The following is a 12,473-nucleotide window of genomic DNA, read 5'->3' on the forward strand; positions in this document are numbered from 1 at the left end:
ACTGTTTGAGGGGCCAGCCCAGTGGCATAATGGTTAAGTTCATGTGCTCCACTTCAGCGGCCTGGGGTTTGCGGGTTCAGATCCCGGGCATGGACTTGCACACTGCTCGTCAAGCCATGCTGTGGTGGCATCCCACATACAGAATAGAGGAGGACTGGCACACACATTAGCTCAGGGTCAATCTTCCTCACCAAAAAATAATGAAATAAAATATACTGTTTGAAAAGCTGATTTAAATTGTGTTGTTTTTCACTCCCCCCTCCCCACCCCCACTCCCTCAGCGGGGAAAGGATAGTGCTTTTGGGAAGGGATTAAAATTAGGAAGTATGAGTTCATTCACTTTGTGCTGGCAGCTCAGAAGCTCTGGCTTTCTGCCCTCTAGTGCTGTGTCTGCAAGCTTCGACTGCTGGACCAGAGCCAAAAGGCCTTTTGAAATGTTGTCTTTTCCTTAGGCCCATCAATGGTGGTCAGGATTGTCCTGGTGTTAATTTTGAGTACCAGCTTTGTAATACAGAAGAATGCCAAAAACACTTCGAGGACTTCAGAGCACAGCAGTGCCAGCAGCGTAACTCCCACTTTGAATACCAGAATGCCAAACACCACTGGTTGCCATATGAACATCCTGACTGTGAGTAGAGGCCTGCTCTTTTCCTGCTGTGCGGATGGTTACTTAGAGTCTAAGCTTTGCCAACCCCAGTCCCTTGGACTCTTGATCCCTGCTTGGTAACTTAGACAGCTTGGTGCTCATAGGGATAAGTCCTTCTGGGTTTCCAAGAATAAGGCTAACGTACTCCTTTCTCAAGAGAGGTGAGAATTGTGGAATAGTTCCTGGCAAGCAGCACTACCACCATCGCTACTGAAAAGGCCAGTGGAAAGCAAGGCATGGGAGAGAGATTGAGTTTCCTCATTCCGCTGAAATCCCTCTACAAACAGATGCTTTCGGAATGTTGTGATCTTTCCTTTCCGAATAACTAGAGAAAAATATAGTTCTTTTACCATTGAGTCAGGAACAAGAAAAGGACCGTTATTTAATAATAAAAATAACTTCCTAACCTTTTACTTTTGTACCGTACACTAATTATTAAAAAATACACTTGGAAATTCCATTTTAGAGTTTCACTTTTACGCTGAATTTTCCATTAAATGTGTTCAAATAGGAGCTTCTTGCTATATTTCTTATTTGGGTGAATGTAAAAGAAACTAATTATATGGTTATCGTGTGATATAATACACTGCAAAGTTCACTTTAAAAGCTGTTTTAAAAGAAAGATGCATACATATAGAAATTAAAAGTTTCAATGCATTAAAAAAGAAATGAATCATTTTGATCTATTTTGGTGGAGCAAGCCACATAAATTATATGAAATTTAATTAAGCAGATCCTACCATAGACAAAAGCTATACTAGGTCACTGGCTCAAATGAAAGAGAAACTCTTTGAGTGCTGTAAGTGTCACTAAAGCTAAATTGGTTCTGATGAAGAGTGCTGGTGAAATCTAGGGTGGCCATACAACCTGATTTGCCTGGGACAGTCCCAGTTTATACCTATTATCCCTGTGTAATTATTTTTTTTTTTTACACTGTTTAAACTATTTCTTTTTTTTTTTTTAAGATTTTATTTTCTTCCTTTTTCTCCCCAATGCCCCCCGGTACATAGTTGTATATTCTTAGCTGTGGGTCCTTCTAGTTGTGGCTCAGCGTGGCTCAATGAGTGGTGCCATGCCCACACCCTGGATTTGAACCAATGAAACACTGGGCCGCCTGCAGCGGAGCACGCAAACTTAACCACTCGGCCACGGGGCCAGCCCCATCCCTGTGTAATTATTAATAGACCCCCTTTTCACTCTCAGAAGTATCGCAATTTAGCTGTCAAATCAGATGGTCACCCTGGTTAAAACAAATATGACAAACATGCATATTTTCCCCCTACTCTTTATTTATTTATACAATATTTCGTTTTCAGGAAACCACGTTGAAACTTTATATTTTAAAAATAAAATAAACTGTACTGTTCAAATAAATCATTTTATATAAATATTTGATTTAATCCTCCATTTTATGCAGCCAAGAAAAGATGCCACCTTTACTGTCAATCCAAAGAGACTGGAGCTGTTGCTTACATGAAACAGCTGGCGCACGATGGGACTCGCTGTTCTTACAAAGATCCGTACAGCATATGTGTGCGAGGAGAGTGTGTGGTGAGTTCAGATGGCTTCCTACCCCAAAGCTTCCTGCTGTATTGGGCAAATCTACTTTTACTCTCCTTCATCTGCATATTTTCAAAAATTTGTAACTCTTTCTTATCTGTGAAATCATATTATCATGAGAATCTAGCACTAGTTCAGTAGCTAAACTAAATTTGGGAGAAATTGCACTTAATAAAATCAAACTTTGGTCAGTGGTAGAATCAAGACTGAAATGTGGTTTTCCTAATTTCCAGCCAAATGCCTTTTCTAAGTTACTCTGATGCCTCTAGACTGGGAATACAACAATTTGAGCGTGATGCCTTTGCTTTGAGTGTTACTGGTGTGTTTAATAGCCATCTGCTATTAAAATACAAGGTCTTGCAAATCTTTCACAATTCTTCCCTTATTGTACAACACTAATGTTCCATTGCTTTAAATACTGTTCTCTGAACCGGCTTGCCATGAACATACAACTTCTTGGCTCCGTTCTAATCTCTCTGCATTCTTGAAATGCTTTTCCACACACTGTTCCCTTAGGGCCTTATGAAAATTTCCACTACTGTACTCCTGTGAAGTTTTGTCCCAAATCCCTAACCAACTTGTAAAGCTTGTCCTAATGTGCAACTCACAATTTTATTATTCATCTTTATAAATATGAAAACAACAAGGGAAAAGCTCCATCCCACTTTTTTGTCTCCTCAGCATCAACTACATCTGTGCTTAGTAGACATTTGATGAGTATGACTGTGTATCATGGGGCAAATACTTCATTAGACTGGGGGAAATCTGTCCTTTATTACCTAGAGTACAAGTCACTCAATTTCATAATAGCTCTTTAAAATATTGAGGTGTTAAAAGTCGGAGGTAGAGTGAGAATTTGGTGCAGACTGCCTGAGTGTGGGCTCACAATTCAACAAATGGTTCATCATTCTCCACTATGCTGACCTTTACTTGGCACATGAAAATTAGCCACATTTAACATCTTCTCTCCCCAGAAAGTGGGCTGTGATAAAGAAATCGGTTCTAACAAGGTTGAGGATAAGTGTGGTGTCTGTGGAGGAGATAATTCCCATTGTCGAACCGTAAAGGGGACATTTACCAGGACACCCAGGAAGCTTGGTAAGATGAGGTCTCTCATGAATTTAGTATCCTTCTCTATGATTTGTATTTTTTGAGACTTCTTCTTTTAGGAATGCAGCATTTTCTCTATAAACATAACAAAAAATTAGCTGCTGATTTATTTTTATTCAGATTACCTTTTAAGGAACTATTAAAAAAAACTTTGAATCCATACTCCATAGCATCCATGATGAAAAATTATCTACTCAATTTAGATAAGGAACAAATAAAATCAATATCAATTATAGTAGTTAGACAAAATCTGTTTTTGTTTTATTTTGTGTTTTTAATAAATGCATTAGACCTGATTTTTAAAATTGATGCTTATTTTGAATTTTTTCTTGCACATAAATTGTTGATCAGAAGTGAGAAAAATAGCAAAATTTGAAATACGACTGTTAAAATATTACATTAGTTTTGCTTCTTTTAAAAATGCGAAAGTTTATCCTACTTATGAATCTATGAATCTAGGATCCATATTTCACATAATTTAAAAATTTTTCTATTAAACAAAATTGAGGTACAACCAAAAAATGATGCAAGGTATAACTGCTTATGAGTGTGAACTTTTGTGCTTGTTACACAATGACCTGAATTTAGGCATACAGTGAAGGTTCAAAAGATGGAACAGAAAGCACAAATAATATGCAAAAAGTATTAGTAGTTTCCTAACTATTCATTGGAATTTTCAAAGATTTGGATACAAACATTTATTATTAAATAATTTTTTCAGTTTGTAACAAATATTATTCAGTTATTCAATAAACGTATACTGGGACAATGTTTCTGAGAATTCAGCATTTAAAGATAAATTTGGTGTGATGCTTCTCTTCAGAAACTTCTCTTACATCATCCAAAACACAGTTTGTATAGTCTCTTACAGAATGATAGAAAACAAAATAAAACAAAACAAAAACAAAGAGATTTGGTTAACTTTGAGCACATTGTCACGGCAGTAATTGTCCCTTCTAGAAGAAAAGAAAGTATAAAAAAGTTACTCTTCACCTAAAGGGAATAATTCTTAGTTCTTTTTTACTCCCATTATACCTCAGCTACCCAGCTCAAGCGAATGCCACACATCAGCTTTGCTCTTTCATATATTTAGGGGGGCAGAGCGAGGTGACTTTATTCTAATGTGTTTTTCTTAGGTATTCCTACTCTAGTTACTAATGTCTTTGCTTTCCTTGTATGATAATTTACTATGTTTTGTACTTGAAAATTGTTAAAAAGAAAATATTGCCATTTCTAGCTAATTGTGTTATTTTAATAAAGCAAACAGAGTTAGAATTATATACATATATTATGGTTTTGGTGGAGTAACATAATTTTCTCCATCTTATTGTGAAATAATTTACTGTGCTTTAGTGTGATTATAAATTATTCTTTTAGGTGTAAATCACTTATTCACAGAGTGAATTAATGTGAAGAAAAAAGTTTTTGCCATAATCATTCGTTCTATATTATATATAATATAAGGTAGTGATACTTTTTTTCAGATACCTCAAAAATTATGCTAAACCTGCGAATCAGGGTCAGCAAGAACACAAGAAAGCTTTCAATCATACAGATTCAAACGTTCGAAGATTATCTAACATCCATTTCTTTGCACTAATGTGGTCATCATAGTCATTCAATAGACTAATTAACCTTTTCCAACAGGGAAACATTTAAGCAAGAGGTGCCATAAAGAATTCAAGTTACTGGAAAATGAAATCTGCAAGTATTCAACTTCAAATCACCTATATCATTTCTCATTCACGCTTAGTCTTACTTTCATTGACTATTAACAGTTTATTGGCATTAGCTAACTATTATAAATGCATTTTGACTTCAACATATAAAATTACAGAACATTTTTTATATTTTACCTAACAAAATATATATAGCTTATAGTATAGTCAATGAAACAGCAAGACTTTGATAAACATGAAACCTCCACTAATTAAAGACATTCTATTTAAGGGAAGAGGAGAGGCGCCTTCACTTTACCCAAAGGAGCTCGTAATATTTCTCTTGCTGAAACAAGAGAAGCTAAAAATGTACTGGGTAAGTTGTAGCAAACTGCAGAAAGATGGGCATCCATAAATGGCATCAAGCTGTTTTGCTATCCTTGGCATCTTCAGCGTGTTACTTCTAGCCATTGTATATGCAGGCAAACGTGGTACATTTCATGTATTGGACTTTACCCAGGCTCAGAAGCTGAAAACCGTTATCCCAAAATGACTGCTCCATTTAGTTAAGACATTAACAAATATTATGAAAAATAATTAGGTAAATCTACATATAGGTAGATATTAATTGTCCATATACAAATGACAAAAAACATGTTGTTTCCAATACCATCAGCAATTGTGTATTGACAACTGAATTTCTGTCAATATTCATCCTATAGTAAATGAATTGGATATTTCATAATGAATTGGAGGTGTAAGTTGCATCACCTTCCTATCTTTATTTAGTTTTGATGGAAATGAGATAAAACATCTTGGTTTCCCTACTTCTCCTGACTACTGTTGATTTATAGTTAGGATCTTAATTCTACATGATATTAAGCTAATTTTTAGGACATGTGGCTAATACTAAGAAAGTTTGTTATATATGACATTACCTATAATAGGATTGATGTATGATTTTAAAACCTAAGGCAACCCATTAAGCGTATTGCTTTTATTATATGTGGATTAGAAGAACGAGGTTAGGGTGCGTAAAGTCAATGCACGAAATAAAGTCAATGCAGACATTTTGTAATCAAATGGTTTGGTCAAATCTATAACATATATTATAAAATATTCTCATTATAAAACTTGTTTAAAGCTTTAATATTGATTATTGATCATAAGAACAGTGAAAACTACTCATTGATTTTTCTTTTGTAATTTCTTTAGAATGAAGCAAGCTTTTAAATAGGAAGATATTTCATTAATTAGAATTTTAGTTATCTATACTTGCCACTTAGGCTTTTAAAATAATATAGAGACAGATAAAATATCTCAAGAAGGTCACCAACTAAGTACACTAAAAATTGGCCACACTTCAAAACTAAAATCACAGAGAGAGACACAGGAAAGTATAGTATTTGCCTGAATTGTTGTGGACACAATTTGTAGGTCAACACAATGTAAACGACTAATAGGTTGGAAACAAGATTAACTTTTTCCCTCTCTTTAATGAAAAAGAAAGTTTCCTCTAATCTCATGCCAGATGTCACAAAAGCTACCAAAGCTTTGAAGTTAATTCCTGAAACCGCTTCTTGCAGTTTATGGATGCCCTCTTCTGCCTGCAGGAGCAGGATGAATGTAATGCTCAGCTAACCATGGTTGTTGCTTTTGTTTTCTTCTTTGCTTCCTCCAATATTTACTACACATGCAAAGGGTACCTTAAGATGTTTGATATACCCCCTGGTGCTAGACATGTGTTAATCCAAGAAGACGAGGCTTCTCCTCATATTCTTGGTAAGTGTTCCTGTCTGCTGGCTCTGCTTTAACATGCTCTTAAACACCAAAATGTCAAAGAAATCATATATATATATATATATATAAAAATATATGTATATGTGCATAGATGCGTGTATATATATGTATATGTATATATGTATACATAGATATGCAAGATTCAATATTTTATATAAATGCATTATTATGTGGTTTTTGTTGGTCATTTTTCCTAACTCTTCTTTTTTTAAAATTAGAAATACTCAAAAATAGAGCTTTAACTTTGAGTGAAACCTGGGTTGTTCATTATTACATGAAGAAAAAAAATCATTGGCATTAAGTTTGCCAAGTTTGTATTTGGTATGCATTTTTGTTCTGTATTGGGGGATGAGAAAAATAAACAGGTTAATAAAATGCACTAAATTAAGGAATAATATCAGAAAAATTTGCCATGTTTATGTTGACAAATTCGTTCTGATATTTTGGTAGATGCCATACTGTAGGCCTCTCCTTACTTTTATTGCATTTTAAGATCTTTGGCTGAAAAGGAACCACATGTGAATTTTATTAGTCTAATGAAAATTTTCCTAATATCTGTCATGTGTCAAGTTTCTGACCGGCACATGCAGACCCATTTGCATGGCTGTTTATACTTTCCAAAAGTAGATTCTTTTCCTCGTTTACAAAAGGATCATGCAGAAATGTCACTTTAAAGGGGTTTATATTCAAAGCGTATGTACAAGTGTAAACATAACTTTCATAAAGTCTTTGACCTATTAAAACACTAAGAAGATTTCTGTAACTAAGGCATCATCTGTAAATCCCATGAAAATTTGTAGCAAATTTTTTTAATGTATGAATTAAAAAAATGAATTGTTTTATAGTGTTTCATAGAATTATTTGTTTGTTTTTAGCATTTAAATTATATTCTCTACTAGATTTCATATCAGTATAGCAGTTAGCAGAAAGTAGTTCTTTCTCCAGTATTAAAATTCCTTATTTTTCATCCTAGAATTGAGATTATTCTTTATGGAGAGATTAAACTAGTTTAAAAGAGCGAGAGGAATAAACATATTTAACTAAAATTATTCATGTTTTTGACACATTATCTGTAATGGTAATAACTTACAAAATTTTATTTTCTAACGTTATTATATGCTATTAAACACCTCCAAACGTTAAAATCCCATTTGTTATTTTTCATCCATTAGAGGAAGCATTTTATTTTATAACGTATAGTAGATTTATTACACAGTAAGGCTTCTATCCCCAGTGAATAGCTTTTCCTAGACCTATAAGGAAGTGATGTGGCCTTAGAATTTTCCACTCAGAACGAATTGTTTGTTGGCCTAAAAGTTAGGTCTGCCTTTTTGGGTACCTATAACTATTTTGACTAACTTGAAAGATAAACGGTAAAGTAAAGAAGCCGTATATGTTACATGCTATCCTAGCATAAACGATCTGTATTAATTATTCTAGAAGTATCCATTATTTTCAAAATATTCCCAGCTTTCTGAGGAAATGTATAGGATGACTGAGTTAGAAATTGTTAGCTTCTTTGACAATGTTTTCAAATGGGAATATTTGCTAATTTCTCTCTCCTATTTAACCGTCTTTCCATTGTTTTTGACTAGTTAGGAATGCTTCTTGAGGATTTTGAGTGCCTAATGAAAGAAATGGAAGTCATGTCAGAACTACCACTCATTTTGATTGCTGTGATGCTAATAAACATGATCTTTGACTTATGGAAGGGGATAGACTTACCATGGATCTTCAAAACTGTAATATGATAAAATAAAATATATATGTCAGTTACTGATTTCTCTTCCTTTAGCTATTAAGAACCAGGCTACAGGCCATTATATTTTAAATGGCAAAGGGGAGGAAGCCAAGTCGCGGACTTTCATAGATCTTGGTGTGGAATGGGATTATAACATTGAAGATGACATTGAAACTCTTCACACCGATGGACCTTTACATGATCCTGTTATTGTTTTGGTATGTGGCGTTACAGGCTCACTATATAGTTGGTTTGGTTTATAATTTTATAATTAATTTATCTGAAAACACTTTCACCTTGAACACAGAATATTTAGTTTGCTTGTTTTTTATAGTTCATTTATCCCTCTCTACTCTTTGTACAATTTTGTCATATAGTTTATTACATATACATTATAGACTTACAGTAATACAATTTTTGACTTTAGTAATGAGTTATTTTCCAAAGACAAGAAAAGAAAAAATAGATTTTTATGTTTACCCACGTATTTACCATCTCTGATGCTCTTCTGTCTTCCGTAAATCTGACTTTCCATCTAGTATCATTTACCTTCAATATAAAGAAGTTTCCTTAGGGAATTCAAAGCGAGGTTTATGTATCTAGGTGATGTCACTGAGCAGCACAGCAGGAAGCCTCTGGGTCTGAGAGTTCCCAAGGGCAGTAGCAGCAGCTTGTGGTCCTTCTAGCCACAATCTTATTTTATAGTTTGCAGATGTTGGGTGCAATTTCATAGAGATAAACAAAGCAAACAGGCTCTTAGTGGCTAAAAATCTGCTTTTTTGGGCCACATTTCAAACAATTGGGTATATAAAATTTTGAGTTTGATACTAGCAGGATTTTGAGCTAAAGGGTCTCAGCCTGCTGTGAAGAAATAAACAAGCTTGGGGCCAATATGCAGGAGCCATCTTTGACTCATTTATATAATATTTGTCTTCTAGAATCCATCGTTTATGATGAGAAGTCAGCCTCATTTATATTGCTGCTCTGTATGTAAAGTGTCCATTTTCTCTGGCTGCTTTTTAAGATTTTCTCTTTATCTTTTTGTTTTGTTTTGTTTTGTTTGTTTAACAGTTTAGGCTTAGTTTGTAATGTTCTTTGTATGTATCTGGTTTGGGGTTCACCAAGCATCTTGGCTCTGTCAGTTGATATTTTTTGCCAATTTGGGGTTCATTTTCCGTTATGTCTTCAAGTTTGTTTTTCCCCCCATTTCTTACTCCTCTACTCCTAGAGCTCATTTACATGTATGTTAAACCAGTTGAAATTATTCCATAAATTTCTTAGACTTTGTTCATCCTTTTATAATCTTTTTTTCTCTCTTCTTTGGGTTGGATAATTTCTATTGATCTGTGTTCAAGTTCACTGACTGTGTCTTACACGGTCTCTAATCTGTTGTTGAGCCCACCAAGTAAATTTTTCATGTTAGATGATGTACTTTTCTTTTCTACAATTTCCATTTGGTTCCTTTTCTTTTTTTAATACTTTCCATTTCTCTTCTGAGATTTCCATATATTTTCACTCATGATGTCTAGCTTTTCCTTTAAGTCCTGTGCCTTCATGTTGTCTGCTTCTATGGGCTGCTTTTTTCTTCCCCTTGATTATGAGGCACGTTTTCCTGCTTCTTGCAATTGTTTTTATTGTACACTGGATATTACAGATGGTGAGTTGTAGGGCATTTGGTTTATGTTGCCCTCCTTACATGCTGTTGGGTTTTGTTGTGCCTGCAGTTATTATCAGTTCCTCCTGATCCTTGAGGCCTAGTTTATTCTTTGTTAGGGCTGATCTATTTTAGTTTTGTCCTTATTCTTATAGCATGGCTTTTTTGGTACTTTAACTGAATACCTGAAGTGTTAGTGAGGCTTTTCACCCTGCTAGGTAAGAACTCCTATATCTCTCAGACTTACCTGACCTCAGGTATCTCTATCCCACTCCCAGCCCTGCATCAGCCACTCATTAGTAGATAGTGTGGTGTCTTGGCCTGGGCGTGCACAGACCAGTCCTCAGTCTAGGTCCCATGCAGCCTTCTGGGCTACACCTCTATGCAGCTCTCCTCTTTTTTAGTCCCTGCCCTGCAAGTTTCAAACTCCACTCTCCAACTCCTCAGCTCAATGAGACTGCTGTCTCGGCTTGAGTTCCTGCTTCCTGTGTGGGTCTCCAGAACCTGGCCCTGTCAGGAATCCAGGATCTGGCATGCTTCTCTTCTCACAGGACTCATTGCCTTTGCTGTGTTATTCATTGCCAAAAAACAAAAAAAGTTCTGCAAATGTTCTGTCCAGTTTTATTGTTTTTTTATATCAGGAAGACAACTCTATTTACTCCCTCATGGATAAAAGCAGAAGACACCTACTTGATTTGAAAAATATTTTTGGATTCTGTATACAGATATTTATTGGATTCTCTATAAAAAAAATTACACTAATCTAAAACAAAATCTTCCCACCCAATTCCAAGGGTTTTTTTTTTCCTTTGAAAATTATTTCCCTTTGGTGAAGTGTCTGTTCAAATCTTTTGCCCATTGTTAAAGTAGGTTGTTTTTTTCTTTTTGTTGCTTTGAGAGTTCTTTATGTATACTTGATGTAAGTCCTCGTGAAATATGTGATTTGCACATATTTTCTTCTAGTCTATAGTTTCTTTTCCTCCTCTTAGTAGTGACTTTCACAAGCAAAATGTTTTAACTTTACTGAAGTCTAATTTATCAATCTTTTCTTTCATGGATTAAGATTGTGGTGTTATATGTTTTTTTGCTTAATCCAAGTTCAAAATATTTTTCCTGTTTTTGGTAAAAGTTTTATAGTTTTACATTTTACATTGAGGTTTATGAACCATTTTGAGTTAATTTTTATATAAGTTTTGTATGATATGTTAGGTTCTTGTTTTTGCATATGGATGTTTATATTATCTATTGCTGCATAATAAGTTACCCCAAATTTAGTGCCTAAACACAAAGCAACATTTATTATCTCACAGTTTCTGTGCATCAGGTATCTAAGAGCAGCTGAAATGGCTAGTTCTGGCTCAGGGTATTTCATGAGGTTGCTGTCAGCTGTGCCAGGCTTGACTGGGGAGAATTGCTTAGTCACTTGGCTGTTGAAAGGCCTCAGAAGGTTGCTCCTAAGCTTTTTCATATGGTGGCTGGTGGGCCTCGGTTTCTCACTATGTGAGCCTTTCCAGTGTCCTTATCGCATGGCAGCTGGTTTCCACTGGAACGAATGATTCAAGTGAGAGAGAAAGTGAGAGAGCCAAGAGAGAAGTCAGTCTTTTTTAACCTAATCTTGGAAGTGACATCCCATTGCTTCTGCCATTGTCTGTTTGCTGGAAGCAAGTCACTGAGTCCAGCCCACACTGAAAGGGAGAGGAATTAAGCTCCACTTATTGAGAAGTATCAAAGGATTTGTGAACACATTTTTAAAGCCACTACAATGTCCAATTGTTTCAGCATAATTTCAATTTGTTGAAAAGACTGTCCTTTCTCCATTAAATTGTCTTTTCACCTATGTCAAAAATTAATTGTCCAAATTTATATGGTTTATTTCTGGACTGTCATTCTGTTCCATAAGTTATATAATTTTATAGCAAAAATATATATTAATCAAAATTTTATTTAGATTATCTTAGCTTGAATGACTGGAGATCAGAATCTCTATTTCATGCTTATGTAATTACACTACGTTCTTTCCCAGTGGCACAGGTATCTTACCTCAGAGCCCTGCCACTTAACCGCCACAATAGACTACCTCGAGCCTTTGTCCCCTGATGGTAGTGTGACCACAGGGAGCAATGTGGGCTGCAGATATAAGGAGATTTGTAGCTGGGACGGGGGCGTTGCGGACAAGCAGAGCTCTATCATCATGACCTCTCTAAAGGAGGCGAACCCCAGGTTAGGAGCCCCAGAGCATGTCACTGGGCTGTCTGGGGCTGAAAGCATTAGACATCTGGCTGGAGTGTCAGGGTTGCTGCTTAA

General features: G+C 35.3%; 1 protein-coding gene across 2 annotated transcripts in view; it reads left to right on the plus strand.

Moving 5' to 3' along the window:
- The window catches only part of ADAMTS3 (ADAM metallopeptidase with thrombospondin type 1 motif 3), a 267,184-nt gene that overhangs the window by 236,788 nt on the left and 17,923 nt on the right, over nt 1-12,473 (plus strand). For both annotated transcript variants that reach the window (XM_008528165.2, XM_070614684.1), the window contains 5 exons: nt 453-628; nt 2,064-2,197; nt 3,181-3,304; nt 6,676-6,756; nt 8,570-8,733. In XM_008528165.2, coding sequence (XP_008526387.1) covers nt 453-628; nt 2,064-2,197; nt 3,181-3,304; nt 6,676-6,756; nt 8,570-8,733 — 679 coding nt within the window. The remainder of the gene's footprint in view (nt 1-452; nt 629-2,063; nt 2,198-3,180; nt 3,305-6,675; nt 6,757-8,569; nt 8,734-12,473) is intronic.

This window comes from Equus przewalskii, chromosome 3, assembly GCF_037783145.1.
Source record: "Equus przewalskii isolate Varuska chromosome 3, EquPr2, whole genome shotgun sequence".
Lineage (NCBI taxonomy): Eukaryota > Metazoa > Chordata > Mammalia > Perissodactyla > Equidae > Equus > Equus przewalskii.